The 24904-nt window shown below is 41.8% G+C and overlaps 2 protein-coding genes and 1 pseudogene across 2 annotated transcripts; 1 reads left to right on the top strand and 2 right to left on the bottom strand.

The window, feature by feature from the left end:
- Nucleotides 1-7614, bottom strand: part of LOC105707582 (putative GTP-binding protein 6) — an 84652-nt pseudogene extending 77038 nt beyond the window's left edge.
- A 354-nt stretch (nt 7615-7968) lies between these two features.
- Nucleotides 7969-13551, top strand: LOC105712574 (zinc finger protein 479-like). Its single transcript, XM_064370992.1, is given in 6 exon segments — nt 7969-7986; nt 8953-9079; nt 9547-9642; nt 12003-12080; nt 12083-13199; nt 13449-13551. Coding segments are annotated over 6 exon segments (1539 nt in total).
- A 5938-nt stretch (nt 13552-19489) lies between these two features.
- LOC135272585 (mid1-interacting protein 1-like) lies at nt 19490-20041 on the bottom strand. The gene has a single exon (XM_064371044.1). It carries the CDS (start codon nt 20039-20041, stop codon nt 19490-19492), a length of 552 nt encoding a protein of 183 aa, XP_064227114.1.
- Nucleotides 20042-24904: the final 4863 nt, after the last annotated feature.

Below are 24904 nucleotides of genomic sequence, written 5' to 3'. Positions count from 1 at the left end.
GAGAATAAAAGAAGATTCCATGCTTGATCTGAAATGTCATTCCTACCAATTTCTACTATTCCTGAGTCACCACAGTCCTAGGTTCAACAATTTTAAACTAGCTCCAAATTAAATTTAAAATGTGTAAGTTCAGTTTTAAAGTTAATCTCTGATAATGTAAGTTTATCTACTACGTATATTACACCTCCTTTTTTCTCTGTATGCAACTACATTTGCATACTGATTTCTGAATCTCTTGAGTTTATTTAGTGATTTCTCTGACTATATATATATATATATATATATATATATATATATATATATATGGCATGATATTCATTGACAGATGAATAAGAAATCAGCACTGTGTGTTCATCGTGGGTTGTTTGAAAATATATAAAGAATGCTTTTCTAAATGGAGAGTTCTGATAACCTCAAACTCCAGAATCAAATATGCATTCTGGTTCATCCATCAACACCTGATCACACACATTCCTATGCTCTGGCCATGAGAATTAGCACTTTGAAGACAATTGAAAAACCCCCAAAACACAATAGAAATAAAATTTTTGGAAAATGAGAATCGTAATTTTTTTAAAAAGGTAGATACTACCCCTTAAGATATGAAACGAGGCTAAGCATGGTGGCTCACACCTGTAATCCAAGAATTTTGGAAGGCCAAGGCAAGTAGATCACCTGAGGTCAGGAGTTTGAGACCAGGCTGGCCAACATTGGGAAACCCCATCTCTACTAAAAATACACACACACACACACACACACACACACACACACACACAAATTAGCTGGGTGTGGTGGCAAGTACCTGTAATCCCAGCTATTTCGGAGGCTGAGGCAGGAGAACGGCTTGAACCCAGAAGGGGAAGGTTTCTGTGAGCAGAGATCTTGCCCCTGCACTCCAGCCTGGGTAACAGTATAAGACTGTCTCAAAGAAAAAAAAAAGATGTAAAATAATTCAGTACAAATTTCCATCACTGTTGATTCATCATAGGTTTTAAAAATTATTAAATCAAATGGGTCATAGATTAGGTAAAAAAAAAAAAAAAAAAAAAAAAAAAAAACTGCATTGATATAGATACTTTTTTTTTTTTTTTGAGATGGAGTCTCACTCTGTCACCCAGGCTGGCGTGCAGTGGTGCGACCTCGGCTCACTGCCACCTCCAGCTCCTGGATTCAAGCGATTCTTCTGCCTCAGCTTCCTGATTAACTGGGTTTACACAGGTGTGTGCCACCACGTCTGACTAATTTTTGCATTTTCAGTAGAGACGGGATTTCACCATGTTGGTCAGGCTGGTCTTGAACTCCTGACCTCGTGATCTGCCCACCTCGGCCTCCCAAAGTGTTGGGATTACAGGCATGAGCCACCATGTAAGGCCAATACTGCAATCTTTTCAGGGATTATCTCATTGAAGGGGTGGTTAACAGGATTTGGGAAGGAACATACCTGTGAAAATGGAGAATTTTAATTATCAACAACTGAATAGAAAAATGTGGGGGTGTGCACATATAAATATACACATACGTGTGTGTGAGAGAGAAAACTTAATTAAAAATCTAGACAACAGATTTTTATCTCCTAATGCCAAAATGGGAAAGAAAATTTTAAAAACAGAATATATTAGGAAGAATACAAAGGAATGAGCATAAGGCTTTCTTTCCTGCTGCCACCTGAGTGTTCACAGTATATGAAAATAAATGAGTCTTTTACGTTGATAGTCAAAGCCCTTTTACAAAGCTTTGTCATGGTGTCAGTGCTACATGACTGTTCAATTAATAAATCTAGGAAGATGTGCAGAAACTTCATTGTTGTTACTTCCAGAGGCAGAAGCTGGCAGGTTGCAGAAGAGGGAAAGACAAGTCCAGATTTCAGTGTGCATGCTTCTGTACCTCATGAATGACCTGCAAGTGTGTTATTCCTGATGTCTTTACTGTGATTTTTTTTTAAATAAAAAATTGATACCCCCAAATGCTGGTAGAAAACAAACATTTCAATTTGCTAATGCTTCACAGGGACAGGAATTCAGGCAAAACACAGAAAAGATAGCTTATTGGTGCATGTTGATGTCTGGGGACTGCAGAGAAGTCTCACGGAGTGGGATGGAATCCACAGCAGGGGACTGGAATCATCTGGACGTGACATCATGCTCAGGTCCACAGAGGAACTTGGGCTTGGATGGAGAACTTACCGGACTTCCCAGCAGCAGGCAGTCTCGGGACATTCAGACACTGGCGCATGTCCCAAATGAAGCAGGCAGATGCTCATGGCGTTTCTAACATAATTTTAGAAGTTACACAAGATCACTTCACCATCATCTGCCAGTGACAAGTAAGCACTAGTGTCAAGTCTGGTTAACCAGTGAGTGTGAGCACAGACTCCACTTCTTAAAAGGAGAATAGCAGGAAAACTGCAAACATGTTTTAAAAGCCACATGCATATTCCCGTTTATAAAAATCCCAAAATACCTCTCAAATATGTGGAAAAGGGCCTGTTATTTTATGGCACAGGCCAAGGGTAAGATAACTGTGGGTTTTACTTCTGCAACAGCCAGTGTAAGTTGACTGACAAGTAAATACAAACATTCAGGGAAACTAACCAGTATTACAGGATAACAGGTAACAAAAGGTAATGTAGACCTGAAATGTTGCTCTACGAACAAACCATTTCATCCACTCTGTTAACTTAAGCAATCACATGATGTATGAATTTGGAAATGGAGAGGGGCCTTTTTCCCTCTACTTTAGATTCACAGGTACATGTGCAGGCCTGCTATATGGGTAAATCATGTGTTGCTGAGGCTTGGTATTGGACCTAATTGAACTAAAGAGCTTCTGCTCAGCAAGAAACTTTATTTCTTATAAAAGGTTACATACGGCCCACAAAGGGGCCACCCCACAGGCTGGGATGCACGTCTCCCACCAAGGGAAGAGCCTGGCACAGCACGTGGAAGGGAGTCGGGGCAGGAGCTTTACTCTGGACAATCTGGCTAAATAGAAACTTTCAGCAGGTTACAGGAGGAGCTATGAGTATTCACGACAGCAGTCCTGATGCACATGTACAGACCAAACATGCATGTGACATATGACCCATGTTCGCTTTGGGGTGAAGACAATATTTAAATGTATTACAATTAGGCTCTTTACCTCAAAAGGTCTTTTCAGGACACAAGGCACACAAGTGCACAGCCTCTATCAACCGGCCACAATCAGTCCATGGTGGGTAGTCTCTTCATACAAGAAAGTTACCAAAAACAGTCTCCTGTCCCATCAGAGCTGTAGTTATGGCTGCTAGAACAGGGGTTGGGGGCCAGTTAGTCAGTGTCTGATGCTGAGCTACCATGGTTTTAATAGTGCTTATTTAGCTGCTAGAGAAAAAGAAAACCCTGTGGCAGTCAGAACAGTTTATTCCTTAAGTTTAGGGGTGTGTGACTCAACCCCTGCCTGGTGTTTACAATTTGGTACCTTGATGTCACAAAGCTTCCATTCTGTCAGTCTTAAAATCTCTATTGGAGCATTCATACAGTGCAGTTGTGTCTAAACCATAAAAGAAAAGGGGCAAGACGAGGCATCAGATTGCCCATCCTGTCATGGCCTGATACCCGGCACTGAGCCGGTGAGGAGCAAAGGCCTAGGGCAGGCTGGACTGAGTGGTCCACAGGAGCCTCTTTTGGGGAGCCAACTGCCTCAGCTCATGGCTCCACAGCCTAACTTCACTAACAAGTCAGTCCCTCCATCTGGAAAATCTGACAGCCTGTCCCATTCCTAGTGCCCTCAGTTTAAGCATCTCTCTGTCAAACCACCAAGAAAACACTGGCTTCTGAAGATGTGTGGATGGACAGCCTAGTGCATACACTGGACACTTAATAAATGCCAAGGGCAACTACCTCCTTGGTGTCCAATGAGGACAACTGTCATGATGAGTGCAGCATGAGTCCCAGACTTAAATTCCTTCTTCCCAAAATGTAGAGCAGAGGAACAGTGTGGGGTGCAGGGACTCTTCTGTCACCTCTCCTCCTGAGCCACCAGCCAGGACAGGTGGCCTGGATGGCACCATCTTTGCATAGTCCTCTCTTCCTGGAGGCGTCTTCCTCCAAGACTCCACCTGAGCCACCCACTGGCGAACACAGACATCCCTCTCCCCATTCTGTGCCAAAAAATGGGACCCAGAAATCTCCTCTCACACTCGTGGTGGAACCGTGACCAGGATCTGAGCCTCTGACACCCTAAGAAGTCACAGAACCTTCTGACATGGGTGGGTAGGTGTCAGGGCATGGCTGAGGTTTTGTCAGAAGGTGGGCACTGGGGGAGTCAGCACCCCAAGGCTTCCTTCTGCACACAAGCCCAGTCTTCTGCTCTGAGGGGCCTGGGCCCCAAACAGCACCACAACCACCACCCACACTTCCACACCCACCCAGCCCAAATGCAGCAGCTTGGCCAAGATAATGAGTACACCTGCTCAAACAAATGAGAGCTTTGTACCTGATGCTGAGGCTCTTCCCAGCTGAGATTCTGATGCCCTTTGAGCCTGTGTAATGTCTGTGCAGGAGCATTTACCTAATGGACTTCTGACCAGGGGCTAAGAAGCAGGACTGTGGGCATGATGGAAATCAGGATGGGCTCTGGCCTAGGTGGTCCCTCTTGGGTGAGGGACATGGGACCAAAAGAGGACCAGAACCACAAGTGTCCTCCTAGGCCACTAACCCATGAGGCAAGAAGATGTGAGACTAGTCCAAAGGAGTGATTTCGGCAACAGGAAGGAGCAGAAAGGCAAGGAAGAGCAGCCCAGCCCATGCCTCTGTACCCCTTTCTTATGAACCATGGCTGGAAACAAGACCTCTCTGACTGTCCCCAGCTGTGAATGGGGACAGAAGCTCCTCCCTGGGAGCCCAAAGGCAAGCCAGAGCAGCCCAACCCATGCCTCTGCCTTTGGAGTGTCTGCCAATGGATGCCAGTTCTCCAACCCCCAGCAATCAGATTTGTAGGAGCCCACCCCTGTGCTGGCCTACAGAGCTGCCTAGGTACAAGCACCACTCTCCCAGGAAGGTGGCTCCAGGGCTGGCAGCATGATATCACACCACAGCAATGACAGTAATCAACTCACACCAGATCTGCCCAGTTATTCTGAGTCCAGATAGAGACTGAGCAAGAGAGGGCAGCCCTGCTTTCCCATACTGCTAAGCCCTGCTTCATCAGTGGAGTTCGGGGTTCCTGGCCCCTTACCCCTCCTCCCAACCTTTATAAGGGGGTTCCTCAGCAGCCCCTTCTCACACGTAAGTGGTAACATCATTGCTTCCAGGATGTTTGCATTCAATGTGTTGTCCAGGTCTTCTGAGAATGTTCTCAGGGTATCTGAGGGTGTGGTGACTCAATGCCCCCATTAGGACACAGATAAACCCACCACATTCTTCCCACAAGGGACCTGGGACTCAGACACTGATAGGGATGCCCCTGAGTGAAGCTCCTTCTAAGAAGCCCTGGGTGCAGCTGTGCCAGCAAAGTCAGCTACACTGCAGGATGGACACCTGTGAGATGAAGCCACTTCTCAACAGCCCTGGCTACAGATGTGACAGTAAAGTCAGCCACGTGACAGGATACCCATGAGACAGCCAGATTGAGGGCTCGAAAAGAAGCTTCTTCAGAGACAGGCAACTGGCCAGCAAGCACAAGGTAAGATGCCCAGCAGCACCGTCACCAGGGAAAGACAAACTAAAGCCATAATGAGATAGCACTACGCACCCACTGGATGGCCAGGTTAGACCCGCACCAGATAATAGCACGTGGTGGTGAGGACCTGATAAATGATAACCCCTCTGCAAGACTGCTGCAAATGAAACGTGATTCAGCCACTGTGGAAAACAGTTTGGCAGCCAATATCATGCCTGTGACCTAAGTACTTACCCAAAAGAACTGGAAGCAGGGACTTGGATATTTGTAACAAGCATGTGCCTAGCAGCATTTTTCATGACCACCAAAGGGTGGAAAGTACCCACATGTCCATCCCGTGATGGAGCACAAGTTACCCCAACAGGAAGAGGGCCTGACACATGCCTGACAGCAGTGAGGAACCCTGAAGATCTTATGCTGAGTGACAAAAGCCAGACAAAGGTCCATGTAGATGAAATGTCAAAAAGCCAAGCCACAGAGACAGAACTGCAGACTGCGTGTTGTCAGGGGCCAGGGGAGGGAGTGGTAGGCACCTGTTTAATGGATATGGGATTTCCTTCTGAGGTTATGGAAATGTCTTGGAACTACATAGAGGCAATCAATGCCTGTGCAACGCTGAGAATGTGCTAAATGCCACATCACTCACTTAAAAAAAGGTTAGTTTTATGTTATGTGAATTTCATCTCAATAAAAAAAAGAACCCTTAATTATTTCCTACCCTTTTTCTCCTTCTCTGCCCCCAGCTTCTGGGCCCATTGCCAGCTCCTGCTGGAAGAGCCCATGGGCAGAAGCATGTGCAAGCACACCATCTCTGGAGTCACAGAGGCACAGGAGGAAACCGGAAGCAACTTGGATGGCCCTTGTCCTGCCTCCCCTGGGTCCTGCCTGGGGCCACACTGCCCCTCAGCCACTTCCTTGGATCCCTGGGCTTCTAGAGGGCACAGATATCAGCTGCCCAGGGCACAGATGAGCCCAGAGCCATGAACAGAAGTGCCACTGCCAGCACCTGAACCTTGGAGGCACCTCCACTGCTGTGGGACTTGGGCCTGCAGGCCACAGACATCTCCCCTGAGATGGTCCCAGGCCTTCTGGATACCCCCAGTTTGAGGGAGAAATGCCTGCACCCACCATGTCACCAGGTGGGTGCACACCTGTCCGGGGACACAGGTGACCTTTCTGAGGTGGCGCCTGGGCCGCTGCACTTCTTGGTGCCACCTGAACTGCCACCTTCAAGGTCTTGCCTGTACCATCTCCCTGCCTCATGCTCTTTAGGGGACAGAAGTCAAGCAGGGAGAAACTGCAGGAACACGGACACCTCGCTGCCTGCTCTCACATATTCCTTCTTTGCCTGGGGTCTCAGAGGGGACAGCTCAGGGATCCAAAGGATTTATAGCCTCCAGGCTCTGGGGCAAAGGAGAACAGGGTCCCTGAGGCCCCCACAATCATACATCTATGAGACCAGGGCTCCATGGAGGCTCAAGCCTAGTCTGCTCAGAGCCATCCATATGCCTGGGGCTCACCCTAGAGTTCAGGGAGGGAAGACCAAGGCAGGGAGGGAAGGCAGGACTTCAGGGGCTGCCAAGTGTCCTGGAGCCTGGGTCAGAAGAGGGTCCTCCAAGGTCTCCCGGGGGAGGTGGAGCCTGCCTCAGGGGGCACAGCATCACCTTCTGGGTTGGGCTGCCACTCTGATGGGGAAGGCAGGTCGGCTCTGGGAGTCCTAGAGCCTTCTCACCCCTTCCATCCTCCAGGGGCATGGGGCCTGGGTCAGAGACCCCAGAGGACCCCTAAGCTTGACTTTTCTGAGTCACACTGACCCACAGCCTTCCAGGGGCCAAAGACTATGCCCACCCCACAGAGCACAGAGATAGTCTCAATGCCGTGGTCCCCTGTGGCCATGGCCAGGGCATGCTCCTTGTCTGGCAGCCAGCTCTCAATCTCCTGCACCTCACCACACATGCGTGTGGAAGAAATCATCACACAGGGTTTTGACTGCTGCCTCTCCCTACCAAGTGACAGCTCATGAGGTCCCTGCTGCTGTCTCCCCAGTGCATCCCCAGTGCTGGCACAGACTGGCAGGAGCTGAGACTTCCCCATGAGTGCTCTTGGGCTGCCCACAGCTGCTGCCATAGATTATCCTAAGTCACTCATGGGGAAACAGCTGTGGAAAGGAGGGAAAGTGGGGGTGGGGGGGACAGAGGTCATAGCCAGGGCAGTGGCTGGGGGCACAGCTCTAGAACCAGGAAGTGGCCTCTCGGCACCCCTTGGAGGGGGCTGCCACAATGAAAACACAGCTACCTCCACTCCAACAGGATGGAGAGAAGTGTCAAGGTGAGGGCTGGGCTGTGCTCCACTCTGCCCATGTTCCTTCTCCCAGGGTTTGCTGGGAGGTGGGAAGGAAACCCTGTTCTGGACAAGGAAACAGTTGACCCCTGGCCCTTGATGCCCAGCCTCTGCCCTGAACCCCTTCCTCAGCACAGTAGCTTCCATCAGATGCCAGATTCCCAGGCAGGCAAACATGGGGTGCAAGGGCCACAGCCTGACATCCTGGCCACAGTGTGGTGATTCCTCAAGGACCTAGAAATAGAAATTCCATTTGACCCAGCAATCCCATTACTGGGTATATATCCAAAAGATTATAAATCATTCTACTATAAAGACACATGCACACGAATGTTCATAGCAGCACAGTTTACAATAGCAAAGACCTGGAACCAACCCAAATGCCCATCAATTATAGACTGGACAGGGAAAATGTGGCACATATACACCATGGAATATTATGCAGCCATCAAGAACGATGAGTTTGTGTCCTTTGTAGGGACATGGATGAACCTGGAAACCATCATTCTCAGCGAGCTGACACAAGAACAGAAAATCAAACACCGCATGTTCTCACTCATAGGCGGGTGTTGAACAATGGGAACACATGGACACAAGGAGGGGAGCACTACACACTGGGGTCTGTTGAGGGGAAATAGGGGAGGGACAGTGGGGGTTGGGAGGTTGGGGAGGGATAGCATGGGGAGAAATGCCAGATATAAGTGAAGGGGAGGAAGGCAGCAAATCACACTGCCACGTGTGCACCTATGCAACAATCTTGCATGTTCTTCATATGTACACCAAAACCTAAAATTCAATAAAAAAAAGAAAAAGAAATTATCTTACTGAATAATTTTAGTCACTCTTGTAAGTCAGAACCACTTCTTTTTACTCTCTTTTTTAACTTGAGTCAAATAAAAATCTCTGCCTATGACCACTTGGTGTTTGTGCCTTCATGAGCGTTTTTTATTTCAGGGCCTGTTGGCATTCAGAGATGTAGCCATAGAATTCTCTTTGGAGGAGTGTCAATGCCTGAATCATGCTCAGCAGAATTTATATAGAGATGTGATGTTAGAGAACTACAGAAACCTGATTTCACTGGGTGAGGATAGCTTCCATACATAATTCCTAATGTATTTCCTTTCTTTTCTAAGATGTTTTTTGGTAATTTATGTTTGCATGAATGAATTTTAGATCTCCTATTTTAAGAAACTCTTGGAGATTCATTGGTGTAGAACAAATTCTTCAAGATGTTTTATCTTCACCTGAACTTTTCCCTTTCCTCAGCTTATGCATCCTTTGTTTTAGGATTGTGGCAATTCCAAAACTATTGTGGCATAAATGTCATTGCCCACACCTTAGAATTCAATTGCCACCATCAATTTTTGATTCACTAGTACTGAATAGTGAAATTAAGGACCTACATTCTAAATATTTAGAAAGTTCTATTATGAATCAATATTAATTTTCTGGAATTTTCTATTATATCCTCTTTACTAAGCATAATACTAGGTTGGTAATTAAAGAATTTACTAAGATTTATATTACCTTTTTTTCTTAATAAAACAGGTATTGCTGTCTCTAAGCCAGATTTATTCACCTACCTGGAGCAAAACAAAGAGCTCTGGAATAGAAAGAGAAACGAGATGGTAGCCAAACACTTAGGTAAGTGAGAGTAAAAGAAGTAGATGACACAGATGAGAGGCACAAAAGTCAAGGAGGAAGACAGTCCTTAAAATGTGGTCTGGAGAGCTGTGCTTCAATGGAAAGAGTTTCTGAGAAGCTCGAGTAATTATTTTCCTTTGCTCCCATATATGGACACGTGTCTCATGGTTTTAAATTTTCTAAGGATTCTACTTTTGCTTCAGTAATCTTCCTTCAAGTTCAGAGTGTGAGCCAAAGTTTTCTTTACGGCTTATAAGGTAATGCACAAACTGCTTTGCCATTGCTGTTGGGGATACACAAATATCTGCATATTTTTGAAAAACTATGTTACACCATTCTTAAAATTCTTTTTTTGCATCATGTGTAAAATGTATGAGAATAGCACTTTCTGTTTCATTGGTGGTTGTCCATTTTTCTGCATATGCCATTCTTTTTTCATTACTATAGCTTTGAAATATATTTTAAAGTTTTTTACAAAATTTTTTTATTTTTAAATTTTTATCCATGTATTTATTTATTTATTTAGAGGTTGTGTTATGAGACTTGCTATGAAGGAATATGTAAACAGGATACCTCTCATGTCTTCATTTTACTGTGTTGCATATTTTAGATATAGATTTGTAAATTGAATTGCTGTATTATGTGATTTCATTTCTAATTATTTGAAGAATATTCATGATATTTCTTATGATGGCTGCATTTTTTTTCTCATCAACAACTTACATATGTTTCAGTTTCTTTACATAATCAACATAGTTGGTGTTTCTAAAAGAAATTATAGTGGCCATTCTAATCTATGTAAGGTAATTGTGTTTTGTGTTTTGATTTTGTTTTTCATTTTTCTATAATTATTATTTTTGTGCAACTTTTCAAATGCTTCTTCCCATTTGTATGTCTTTTTTATTAAAATTTAGTTTAATCATTTGGTCCATTTTTTTCTTTTCCTTTTTTCTTTGAGATGGAGTTTTGCTTTTCTTGCCCAGGCTGGAGTGCAATGGTGCAATCTCAGCTCATGGCAACCTCTGCCTCCTGGATTCAAACTATTCTCCTGCCTCAGCCTCCTGAGTAGCGGGGATTACAGGGATGTGCCACCATGCCCAGCTGATTTTGTATTTTTAGTAGAGATGGGGTTTTGCCATGTCGGCCAGACTGATCTCAAACTCCTGACCTCAGGTTATCTGAAGCCATCTTGGCTTCCCAAAGTTCTGGGATTGCAGATGTGAGCCATCATGCCTGGCTCATTCATCCATTTCTAAATCAACTAATTCAGTTTACTGTTACAACAGTATATTTTAAACTGGTTAAAAAAAATGACTTCAGTGGCACAGAAAAATTTGTTGCCATTATATTTAAATATATTTGTTTGTTTAGCTTCTTAATTTTTTTACATTTTTTGTCTTTTTTTACCCCACAATTTGTTTATTTTTTATTGTCCCAAGCCTTTTGTTATTTTTATTTTTCTGATTTTATTGAGGTGTCTGGTTTTTTATTTTTTTCATTGAGCATAATATGGATTATCTTAAATTTTTAAAGGTAATATGTACATCTTTATTTTTGTCATTGCAATTTTTTTTTTTATTGAACAATGTTGTTCTAATATTTTGTATACATTGTAATCTTTGGTTGAGATTTAAACATTAACATAAAACTACCTTTCACAATCTTTGTAATGCAACTCTTTTCTGACATAGCCTAAAACCAATTGTCTTGGCTAGAGATTCTGGGAGTCTCTCAAACATGTTCTCAGGATGTGTCTTGTGTGCAATTCTGTATTTACTTTTTCAGTTAAAGGACCTCTCCATATTTCTTCTTTCCAGTCAGTAACTACTTTTTACACCTGTTTAATGTCCACAGTACTGCAGTCTTTCTGCTGTTGTAACATTCACTTTTGATCTCAAAAGACTTAAAGTTGTCATTTCAAAGTATACCACCATTTCATTCAGCATGTTCTGTCCTGGAAGATACAAAGGCCCCCATAAGCCAAAAGTAAAGACATAGTTGCCAGTATTTTTCTTGTCTTTGGAGATAGAAGCCAGAAGTTGACAGTTTACTCCTAAAGACACCATGTTCTTCTATTGGAGCTGAGAAAGGGCTGTGTTGGGAAATGTAGCAGACTTTTATTTCTGCATGGCTCTTGGCATGTGCTTACCTGGTGCACACACTTTATTTATAAGTTTCGAACAAAGATATTTTGATTGCTGTTTTTGTTACATTTATACATCTATAAAGAAATTACAGCCTGTGGTATTTTAATATGCCATTTTGCTAATGTACCTGGTATAATTTTATGTATTTGATTTTTAAAGTATATTTATCTGAGTCTAGTAAGTGGAGTCAGTTGCAATTTTTATGTCTTTCAGTTACGTATTCATATTTTACCCAAGACCTTCAGCCAGATAAAGGCATAAAAGGTTCACTCCAAAAAGTAATACCAAGAAAATATGTGGACATGAGAATTTACAATTTAAAAAATGCAATGAAAGTGTGGGTGAGTGTGAGGTGCACAAAAGAAGTTATAATGAAGTTAACCAATGTTTGTCAACTACACATAACAAAATATTTCAGACTCATAAATGTGTCAAAATCTTTGGTAAATTTTCAAATTCCAAGAGACATAAGACAAGACATATGGGAAGGAAACATCTCAAATGTAAAAACTATGACCAATCATTTTGCATGCTTTCACACCTAAATCAACATCAGATAATTCATACTAGAGAGAATGCCTACAAATGTGAAGAATGCAGCAAATCATTTAACTGCTTCTCAACCCTTACTAAACATAAAAGAATTCATACTGGAGAGAAACTCTACAGATGTGAGGAATGTGGCAAAGCTTTTAGCTGGTCCTCAACCCTCACTATACATAAAAGAATTCATACTGGAGAGAAACACTACACATGTGAAGAATGTGGCAAAGCCTTTAGTCGGTCCTCAAACATTGCTAACCTCAAGAGAGTTCATAATGGAGAGAGACTCTACACATGTGAAGAATGTGGCAAAGCCTTTAGCTTATCCTCAAACCTCACTTACCACAAGAGAATTCATACTGGAGAGAAACCCTACACATGTGAAGAATGTGGCAAAGCCTTTAGCCGCTCCACAACCTTTACTAACCACAAGAGAATTCATACTGGAGAGAGACCCTACACATGTGAAGAATGGGGCAAAGTCTTTAGCTGCTCCACAACCTTTACTAACCACAAGAGAATTCATACTGGAGAGAGACCCTACACATGTGAAGAATGGGGCAAAGTCTTTAGCTGCTCCACAACCTTTACTAACCACAAGAGAATTCATACTGGAGAGAGACCCTACACATGTGAAGAATGGGGCAAAGCCTTTAGCTGCTCCACAACCTTTACTAACCACAAGAGAATTCATACTGGAGAGAGACCCTACACATGTGAAGAATGGGGCAAAGCCTTTAGCTGCTCCACAACCTTTACTAACCACAAGAGAATTCATACTGGAGAGAGACCCTACACATGTGAAGAATGGGGCAAAGCCTTTAGCTGCTCCACAACCTTTACTAACCACAAGAGAATTCATACTGGAGAGAGACCCTACACATGTGAAGAATGGGGCAAAGTCTTTAGCTGCTCCACAACCTTTACTAACCACAAGAGAATTCATACTGGAGAGAGACCCTACACATGTGAAGAATGGGGCAAAGCCTTTAACTGTTCCTCAACCCTTAAGAAACATAAGATGATTCACACTTGATGCAAAGCCTACAAATGTGAAGAATGTAGGAAAGCTTTTACCTTCTCCTCAACTCTTAATACTCATAAGAGGATTCATACTGAAAAACCCTACAAATGTGAAGAATGTGACAAAGCTTTTAAGTGGCCCTCAGGTCTTGCTAGTCATAAGATAATTCATACTGGAGAGAAACCCAGTGAATAATGTGGCAAAGTCCAACTCTCGGGCCTTATAATACATAAAATAATTTACACTGGAAAAAAATCACTACAAGTGTGGAGAATATAGGCAAGCCTTTAACCAGTTCCAAACCTTTATTGTACATAAGAGAATTCAGCTTGGGACAAAAATCATATAAATATTTTTAAAAAGTAACAAAGCCTTTAATCAGCTCTCAAATTTTAAGGAATCTAAGAGAATTTATTTAAAAAAAATTCTTTTAAATGGAGTCTCACTTTGTCACCCAGGCTGGAGTGCAGTGGCACAATCTCAGCTCACTGCAACTTCTGTCTCACAGGTTAAAGCAATACTCCTGCCTCAGCCTCCTGAGTAGCTGGGATATCAGGCATGTGCCACCATACTGGCTTATTTTTGCATTTTTAGTAGCAAAATACAAAAATTGTGGGAAAAAAATGTGGCAAAGCATTTAACTGGTTCTCCATCCTTATTAATTAAAAAATATTTTACTGGAGAAAAACTACATACATAAAAAATGTGTTAGAGCATTTAAGCACACCTCAAACTTTTCTAAAAAAGAGAAATTATAGTGGGAGAAACTCTGGAAATGTGTCAAATGTGGCAAGGCCTTTAAATGGTAGTCACACATTATAGTAGGTAAGGTAATTTATACTGAAGAAAACTGCTACAAATATGAAGAATGTTGCAAAACTTTTAACAAACTGTCACACCTTATTGCACAGGAAAGCATTTATACTAGAGAAACATTGTACAAATGCAAAGAAGGTGAAAAGCCATTAATATCTGCTCATATCTTACTCAATATAAGAAAGTTTATGCTTAATAAAAGCACTATAGGCCAGGCGTGGTGGCTCACACCTGTAATCCCAGCACTTTGAGAGGCCAAGACAGGTTGATCACGAGGTCAGGAGTACAAGATCAGTCTGTTCAACATGGTAAAACCCCATCTCTACTAAAAATACAAAAGTAAGTGGGTTGTGGTGGCATGCACCTGTAATCCCAGTTACCAGGGAGGCTGAGGCAGGAGCATTGCTTGAATTTGGCAGGCAGAGGTTGCAGCGAGCCAAGATTGAGCCACTACATTGTAGCCTGGGTGACAGAGCAAGACTCCATCTCTGGGGAAAAAAAGCATTAGAAATATTATTAATTACTGTAAAATGACCTTTCAGAAAAAGTAGGTCTTTAAAGACTTTACTCTGAAGACAAACATTACAAACAGAGGATTGTAGTGCCTTTACTTGTATTACAGATTTTATTGTACACATTTTACATTAAAGGAAAACCCCAAAGAAGATGCTCAAACTTTGTCGAACATCAGAGAATTTATACTTGAGAGAAAGCCTAAAAATGTAATGAATGTGAAAATGTAAAAATCTAACGAATGTGAACAAACTGTAGTTTGTTTAAAAACTACAGTTTAGAAAACATCTATTAATATATTTCTGCAGTTGCAGTAAATGGGGAAAATGAATTTAATCAAAAAATAAGTCTATATATACCTTTGAGGATCCACAGCAAAAAGAATGAAAACTCTGCAACTTCAGACATTACACTAAACCAGTGTTGAGGATAAAAAGGAACCAAAGCTAACACTATATATATTTTAAAGACGCAGATTTTTTTGGAGATTTATAGTAACATTCAAGATATGTTTCTTTTTCTGTAAAAAAATACAGATTTTCTAAAAAGCAAATAATGTTGTAACTCAAGTTACTTAATGTTGATTCTTCCCATTGTTTATGTAAAAGTATTTGATTAATTATTGCATCGGAGATATAAGAGATTGTTTTTTATTAGGTGTCCATTATTCATGAACTTTTGTATAGAAGAATAAGGACATTAAGTTGTAAGATGCATAATGAAAACCTAAATGGAGAGGCTCTTTGTGGTTGACTTACAACATTGTTTTAGTAATGGATAAGGTGGTTGTTCAGAGTAGTATTCTGAATTCTAGTGAAAGGAAAAACTTTGAATACTAGTAGTAAATTATTTTATCAATTGTACCTGTAGGTAATAAAATGCAATAAATTTAAAATTTTTTAAAGATTATGTGTAAATTCAATTTTTCATTAAACAAAGTTGTTTTTAATGTGTTAAAACTATTGTGCTTTGAATGAACTGTTAATTTGCCATGAACTTTAATGTGTTCCATCTTACTTGAGGTTCTAAGTAAAAGATGATAATGATATACCGTTTGCTAATGTAGGGGAATGACATCTCTAGTAAGCTCTTTTTTTGCCAATGTTTTGTTTGTTTTGAGATGGAGTCTTGGGCTGGAGTTCAGTGGCACGATCTCGGTTCACTGCAACTTCCACCTCCTGGGTCCAAGCGATTCTCCTACCTCAGCCTCCTAAGTAGCTGGGATTACAGGCATGTGCCACCATGCCCAGCTAATTTTTTGTATTTTTAGTAGAAACGGGGTTTCACCACATTGTCCAGGCTGATCTCAAACTCCTGACTTCAGGTGATCCACCCACCTCAGAGTCCCAAAGTGCTGGGATTACAGCAGTGAGCCACCAGGCCTGGCCTGCCAGTGTTTTTAAATTGCAAATAAGTTGAAGAATTTTGTTCCCATAGATCAAATTGTATTCTTTTTTACCTTAATTTTTTTTAATTTTTGTGGGTAAATAGTGTGCATATACACTTATGGTATATATGAGATATTTTAACAGGTATAGAATATTTAATTATCACAGCTGAGTAAATGAGATATTCATCATCTTGCGCATGTACTTTTATATTACAAAGAATCCCATTATATACTTTTAGTTATTTCAGTATGTGCAAGTGAATTATTATTAGCTACAAGGTCATTTTTATGGTCATAAAAATTACATGGGTATAATTAATATCCATATATTTCTGAGTCTTGATTAAACATTTTTAAACATTTGTTTTTTTTTTTTTTTTTTTTTTTTTTTTTTTTTTGAGACGGAGTTTCGCTCTTGTTACCCAGGCTGGAGTGCAATGGCGCGATCTCGGCTCACCGCAACCTCCGCCTCCTGGGTTCAGGCAATTCTCCTGCCTCAGCCTCCTGAGTAGCTGGGATTACAGGCACGCGCCACCATGCCCAGCTAATTTTTTTGTATTAGTAGAGACGGGGTTTCACAATGTTGACCAGGATGGTCTCGATCTCTTGACCTCGTGATCCACCCGCCTCGGCCTCCCAAAGTGCTAAACATTTGTTTTATATATTTTTTGTACATGTGGCCTCTCTGCTGACAAAAACAGACTTTTAGTTTTGATTTACATAGAGTTACATATACAAATATTTTACCCTAAAGATATACCAGCTGGGCACAGTGGCTCATGCCTTCACTTTCAGAGGCGAAGGTGAGTGAATCATTTGAGGTCAGAAGTTCAAAACCAGACTGGTCAACATGGTGAAATCCCCTCTCTACTAAAAATGCAAAAAAAAAAAAAAAAAAAGCAGCTAGGTGTGGTGGTGCATACCTGTAGTCCGAGCTACTCAGAAGGCTGAAGCAGGAGAATTGTTTGAACCCAGGAAGTGGAGGTTGCAGTGAGCAGAGATGGTGCCACTGCACTTCAGCCTTGGTGATAGAGTGAGACACTGTCTCAAAATAAATATATATATATATATATGTATATACATGTATAACAAGTGTAAGAAAGTCATGTAGCAAGTGATAGTGTTTGTGAGTTTGTATGCATTTCAGAAGAACAATATATGAAATGAAAAAATCATTTTAATAAGGTGGATAACTAACTAGAAACCTGGAAACCTCAGAGATTCAGAAAAATATATATATATTCCATGCCTACTAAAAGCACAAAAATTAGCTGGGTGTGGTAGTGCATGCTTGTAATCCCAGCTACTTGGAAGCCTGAGGCAGGAGAATCTCTTGAACTTGGGAGGCAGAGGTTGTGGTGAGTTGACATTGCACCATTGCACTCCATCCTGGGCAACAAGAACAAAACTCTGTCTCAAAGAAATAAAGGAAAAGAAAAAAAAATATATGTAACAACAACAAAAAATAACCAAAAAATTTTTCAACAAAACCCAAGAGAAGACAGCATGAAAAGTAAAACAAAGACAGGTGCAAAAGTAATTGCAGTTTCTGCCATTAAAACTAATGGTAAAAATACTAAAGTGTAATGCTATATGGTCAGACAACAATTCGCAAAATGGCAGTAAGCTCTTACCTATCAATAATTTTTAAAATATCAAATAGTTTAATTATCTAATTAAAAACACATTGCTATATTTTGAATATCCCCTTCAAAATTTATGTTGCAATTTAACTGCCATTGTAATAAAATTATAAAGTTTGACCTTTAAGAAGATATTAGGTCATGGGGGACCTACTCTTACGAATGAATTAATGTCATTATTTCCAAAGTGGTTTACTTAGCAGGAAAGTGGGTCTATTACAAAAGTAAGCTCTGTGACACCAGGCTTCGTGGCTCATGTTTGTAATACCAGCATTTTGGGAGGCCCAGGTTGGCAGATCACGAGGTCAGGAGATGGAGTCCAGCCTGGCTAACATGGTGAAATCCCGTCTCTACTAAAAATACGAAGAATTAGCCTGGCATGGTGGCATGCACCTGTAGTCCCAGCTACTCTTAAGGCTGAGGCGGGAGAATCGCTTGACCCTGCGAGGTGGAAGTTGCAATGAGTGCTGGGTGACAAAGCAAGGCTGGGTGACAAAGCAAGACACCATCTCAAAAAAAAAAAAAAAAAAACCCAGCTCTCTGGTGTACGCCTTTTGTCATCTTCATCTTCGTTCCTTTTGTCATTTTGTGATACGGAAATATGATTCTAATCAGATGTCAATAACATGCTCTTGGACTTCCATAATCTAAAATTGTGAGATAAGTAAACTTTTATTCATTATAAAATACCAACTCTAGGATATTCTGTTATTAAAGCAGAAACAAAAGATTCACAAAATGTCTAAACAGATTTGTTAAATTAACAGTATGCTTCACACAAGTGATTTATTTTACTTTATTTGTTTATTTATTTTTTTAGTTGACACATTTGCTTTTTTATTTTTTAGAATATAGTCTACATCTGGATTAAAAAAGTTTTAAATAAATTTAAGACATACAACAACAGTGGAACCCTTCATCATTCTATGTACAATACGATAAATGTCAGTTGGTTTTTAAGTCCACTTTCTCATAATAAAGTTATCATTTTCACTGAGTGGCAAGCTTCATACAAGCTGGCGCAATGCCAGCTTATACACTCTGGGGTGGGGGCGGGGACGGGAGTGGCATGAAAGGGATGGGGTGGGGGTGTCACAGGACTACTATACCGTGTTAACAGTGTAACAGAAAATCATTAATAAAGTAGTACCGATTACCTACAGACAGTGCTGTCGCTTATCACAGCACTGTGCTGTGCGCTTATCACAATGAAATCGCTGAAGTTTCAGAGCAAGGAGGAGATTCGAAATACTTAACACAGGGCCAATGTTACAAAAAGAAATAGTGCGAACAGGAAAACTGATGCAATCCTAGCAACAACGCCTGGGCCTCCACCGGCCCAACCGCAGGGCGGCGGGAGACTGTGCGCCCCGCCTTCCCCAGCACGCAGCTCCGGGCTTCTTTCCGAACTGTGGCAACCCAGCGCGGCGCCCTGGCTTGGCCCCTTCTCCTCCCAAAAGAACAGAAAAGAAACCCAGGGAAAGGCACAGGCTGAATGCAGGGCGTCAGCCCAGTCTCATTCCCACCAACATAGAATGCAGGCCCCCTCCCGGGAGGTTCCTTGAGTCCTCCCCTCTCCGGCCACCATTTTCTTCTCCTCTCTCACACGAGGCCCCCTCCTCCTTGCAGCCCTACTGCGCCTCCTGCAAGTATGCAGCCCCCTAATATGCAGTCTACCCTTCCCGCCCCGCAGCCAGGAAGAAAAAAGCTTTGAGGATTGAGAGGGCGAGATGGGTCGAAAAAGGTGCTAGGCGGCCGCGGGAGCTCCGCCTCAGTGGCCCCAATTGCCGAAGCCGATCTCCTGCTTGTATCTGTTAGTGAGGATGTTGGCTTTGCGCGTGAGTTTCGAGAGCACAATGTGCAGCCCTCGCAGGTGGTAGTGGAACTGCTGCTCCAGGTCTTCTTCGCCAGCTTCCGCGCCCTCCAAGTGGCCCAGGTCCACCAGGATGCCCTTGGACTTCCAGGTAGTGCCCTCTTCGCTCCCCGCCGGTGGAGGAGGGTGGTGCAGGACCCCCCACTCGATGTCGTTGCGGATGGACTTGAGCAGTACGTAGTGGCTGTACATGTCCCGAGAGGGCGCGAAAAAGCTGCCATTGGCGCTTCCCGAGCCGGGGACTGGGGGCGTGCGCTCCTCCAGGCAGCCGCCACTGCCGCCTACCTCCACGTCAACATCGTTGTCTAACCCGGGCTCAGCCAGGGGCACGTCGCGCAGCAAGCTGGGCACCATCACCGTCTGGTCCATGTTGTTCACGGCGCCAATGAAGCGATTCATGGCGTTAAAGAGCGAGTGCTTCTGGTTGTAGGTGTCGCAGATTTGCATCATGGTGACCGCGCGGGCGCCGGAGCGCAGGGACGCAGGGGCACGGGGATGGTCAGCCGGGTCAAGGGGCTGCCCGCCTCCAAGGCCCGCGCTGGGGACCTGGCTGTAGCCGGTGCGGCGGGATTCTTGGCAGTCCTCCGCTCTCGCCAACTCTCGTCTCCCTCGCAGACCGGCCCTGCGGGATGGGCGGCTTCTCTTGGCTTTGGCGTCCGGAAACTCGCGATGGCTGAGGGTGGTCTGTAGGTCAAGCCTTGGCTCCTCTTGTGCCTGGAGATTCCCCTGCTCGTTGGCGATTCAGTGTTCCCACTGCCAGCGGCTGCTGCCCAAGGGCGCTGCTGCGGTCAGTGGCCGGACTGTGACTGCGGGCGGCGGTGGCTGAGATGGCCCCCTACCCATCCCAGGTGCTCAATTTATAGACTAGGAAAGGTGTCGCCGGCGTTCACGGCCACCCCTGTGTCTCCTCCTCCCGCCTCCCCCCGGCAACACCGAGATAAAAAGCGATTTATTTTAGATTTAAGGGCACACATAGGTTAATGGTTAAAAAATTAAAAAAAAAAAAAAACCCATACCAATAATAATTGAAAGACTGTAAGAGTGGCTATATTTATATCAGACAAAATAGACTTCTAGAAAAAACCATCTGTCCCGAGAAACAAACAAGATCACTCTGTAATAAGAGGATGATTTGTCAAAAGGACATAACAATTAAAAATATATGCACCTAACATTAGAGTGCATAAATATATAAACATATATAAACAGAACTTCAGAAAAAAGACAAATATGACAATAATAGAGGACTTCCTGGTGAATAGCTACAATTAAGAAAAATCTCTAATGCTTTGTGTTCTGTTAGAACAGCTTACTGCAAAGAAATACCCTTACCATTATGACTTATTTTAGACATTCCCTCCTTCAGATATCACATATTCTACATTCCCATTGTTCTTCATAAATAAATTTGTCTTCAGGGTTCAGAAGAAAATACTTGTTAAGCAAACTTTGCTTAAGTTTCTCTCTTTCCCCCAGAACTCTGGACTCTGCTCCACATCCAGTCTGAGCAAACACACAACCCCTTTTCATGTCCGTCCCCAAAATAGGCAGACTTCGGGGTGCAACATTCTTGAATCTTGCATTGATTTTGCCACCCTCCATTCTTCCCCTCCTCTCCCACCTTCTTTCTCATCTTGCTTGCTCCTCCATATGAATTGACAGCCCTTTTCAGTTTAACATTTGAGACGTTTGCAGATATTAAGTTTAGTGCTTCCCTCATTGCAACACTACTTTACTTACTACTTTTTTGAGAGTCTTCCTCTATCACCCAGGCTGGTGTGCAGTGGCATGATCTCAGCTCACTGCAATCTCTGCCTCCCAGGTTCAAGCAATTCTCCTGCCTCTGCCTCCTGAGTAGCTGGGACCTGCCACCACAGCCAGCTAATTTTTTGTATTCCTAGGAGAAACAGGGTTTCACCATGTTTACCAGGCCGGTCTTGAACTCCTGACCTCAAGTGATCCACTCACCTTGGCCTCCCAAAGTGCTAGGACTACAGGTGTGAGTCACCAGGCCCAGCCACAGTACTTGAGAATAAAGTTACCTCTTACCTACATCTAAATTTATTTTAATTGACTCTATGTAAAAACAGCCCCAGAATAATAACAATTTCATCCTGATATAGGACATCACAACCCTCCTGCCATCTCAACTCTCACTGTATCTGCCTGTGGATCCCCACAGTTGAGATGGTAACATATACTTTGACCCAGCTTACAGACATTACAATAACTCTTACATATAGCCAGCCAAAGAGAGAGATTTTGATTCTCTCTTTCCTGGAAATCTCCACTTATTCCCCTGAATTAAAAACAAAACAAAACAAACAAACAAGAAACAAAGTTTAGAAGTGTTGGTTTCAGAGTTGGTTTTGGAGCAAGACATATGCTGCAAAGCAGTAATATCTTGCTGTAAGCTTTCTCACTCCCCATGAAGCAGCTATGTTGAATCAGATCTGTTTCAACATGCCCAGTCTAAATAACAGCTCAGACATTTTCCTATAGTTTTTAGCTAATATATTTTGATTTTCTTCTCTTATATTGTAATTTATGTTCTTTTAGTTCTTTAATTACTAGTCAATTAGATTGAGCTAATAATACACTATAAAAATAATTGCTTATAATTCTGTAAGTTTTCCTTTATGTATTTTGAGCATATACTATTAGGTGTATCCAATTTTTGAAATGTTATATCTTCCAGGGAGATTGGCACTTATTATACAATTTTAGTTTTCCTTGTTAGTTTTACATTATTTTATTATTCTTTTAGTTATACCCCTAGGGACTGCAATGTGTATCCTTGACCCACTGGTATACATCCTAAATTAGTACATTTATCGCTTTAAGACAAGTTGTATCTAAAGTTGCAAGGACCTTAGAACATTTTACTCCATTTACCTCACTCCCAACTTTTGTGCAATTGTTTTCATTTATTTTATTTCTTAGTAGATTTAAGAACCTACCAAACATTATTAACATTTATTATTATTAGATTAAAATACAATTGTTATTGAGATTAATCTACACATTTGCTATTTCCAATGTTCCTTACTCTTCCATCTCCATTCCTCCATTTGAAACCATATTTTTTCTGTCTGAATAGTTCACTATAGCAATTCTTTTCTTTTACAAAATTTTAACCACAATCTTTAACTTTTAAATTATTATTTTGAATGAACACATAATAATTGTGCATATTTATGGGATACAGTGTGATATTTCAATACATGTATTCAGTGTGTAATGATCAAATCAGGGTAACTAGCAAATCAGTCTCCTCAAACATTTCTCATCTTTTTGTACAAGCATAAGTTTTTTAAGGCTTCAGTTTCTTTGTTTTCAAATCAATTTTATTGAGGATAATTTACATATAATAAAATACATCCATTTAAAATGTACACTTTGATGAGTTTTGACAAACTGTATAAACCTTTGTAACCATCATCATAATTAAGACATAAACATTTCCTTCAACCTAATCTATTCCCTCGTATTCTGTTGAAGTAAACCACTCTGACCCAGGAATCCACCGATTTGCTTCCTGTCACTATAGATTTGTTTTGTTGTTGTTGTTGTTGTTGTTCTAGAACTTCATAAGAATAAAATAATGGATATACATTATGAATAACTTTTCCCTGCCTATGACTTGTCTGTTCATTTTCTCAAAGATGAATTTTTCAGGAGCATAAGATTTAAAATTGGATGAAATCAAATGATTACATTTTTCCTTTATGATTCGTGCTTTCCTTTTTTTTGTTGTTGTTTCATTTTGGTTTGGTTTCATTTGGTTTTGTGTTTGTGACAGATCTCACTCTGTTGCCCAGGCTAGAGTGCAGTGGCACAATCCCAGCTCACCGCAACCTCTGCCTCCTGAGTTCAAGTGATTTTTGGGCCTCAGCCTCCCAGCCGATTTGTACCTTTTGTATCCACATTTAGCAACTTTTGTCTGTGCATGGTGGCTTATACCTGTAATCCCAGCACTTTGGGAGGCCGAGGTGGGCAGATCACTTGAGCACAGGAGTTTGAGACCCGCATGGTCAAATGATGAGACTCTGTCTCGATAAAAAACACAAAACTTAGCTGAGCACGGTGGCGCAAGCCTGTAGTCCAGGCTATTACAGGGGCTGAGGTAGGAGGATGGCTTGAGCCTGGGAGGTGGAGGATTCAGTGAGCTGTGATTGTGCCACTGCACTGCAGCTTTGGTGACAGAGCAAGACCCTGTCTCAAGGGAAACTTTAAAAAAAGAAGGAAAGAAATTTTTGCTTACCCAAGTCCTCAAAAATTATCTCCTGGGTTTTCTTTAAATGTTTTTTGGCTTTAACTTTTACATTTAGGTCTACAATTCGTTCTGAGTTTATCTTTGTATATAGAGTAAATAAAGTATCAAAGTTCATTTATTTCCAAGTGAATATCCAGTTTTGCCAGCACAATTGGATAAAAAGACTATCATCATTGTATTAATTAATTCAAATTAATTTGGCACCTTTGTGAAAAACCAATTAGTGACACTGGTGTGGGTCTATTCCTAATCAATTCTGTTCCATTGCTGTATATATCTATCCTGTGCCAAAACCACATTCTCTTATCTTTATAGTTAAGTCTTGAAATCAGTTGGAAATAAAGTCTTTCCAACTTTCTTCTCTGAAAAAAAAAAAAAGGTTTTGGCTGTTCTATGTAATTTGCATACATATATAAATTTTTTAACCAGCTTGTTAAAAATTTTGCAAAAAAAACCTTGTTAGAATATTGACTGGGATGATGAACCTGTAGATCAATTTGGGGACAAGTGACATCTTAAAATTTTCAAACCTCTATTCCAATAACATGGTATAGCTTTCCATTTATTTTTGGTTTTCTTTAATTTCTCTCGGCAGTGTTTTGAGGTTTTTAGTATACAGAACTTAACACTTATTTTTTAAAACTTATCCCTAATAATTCCCATTTTTGATATTATTGTGAATGGGATTTTTTTTTTTGAGATAGAGTCTAGCTGTATTGCCCAGGCTGGTGTGCAGTGGCATGATCTCGGTTTAGTGCAACCTCCACCTCTTGGGATCCTGCCTCAGCCTCCTGAGTAGCTGGGATCACAGGGTCCACCACCACACCTGGCTAATTTTTGTATTTTTAGTAGAAATGGGGTTTCACCATGTTGGCCAGGCTGGTCTTGAACTCCTGACCTCATGATCTGCACACGTCAGCCTCCCAAAGTGCTGGGATCACAGGTACGAGCCACCACATCCGGCCCGAATGGGACTGTTTTTAAAATTTTATTTTTCAGTTGTTTATTGTTGACATTGATCTCATATTCTGTGACCT

This window comes from Aotus nancymaae, unplaced genomic scaffold (assembly GCF_030222135.1).
Source record: "Aotus nancymaae isolate 86718 unplaced genomic scaffold, 86718_ANA_hifiasm-v0.15.2.pri h1tg000115l, whole genome shotgun sequence".
NCBI lineage: Eukaryota > Metazoa > Chordata > Mammalia > Primates > Aotidae > Aotus > Aotus nancymaae.
This window is presented reverse-complemented; position numbering and strand designations above follow the sequence as displayed.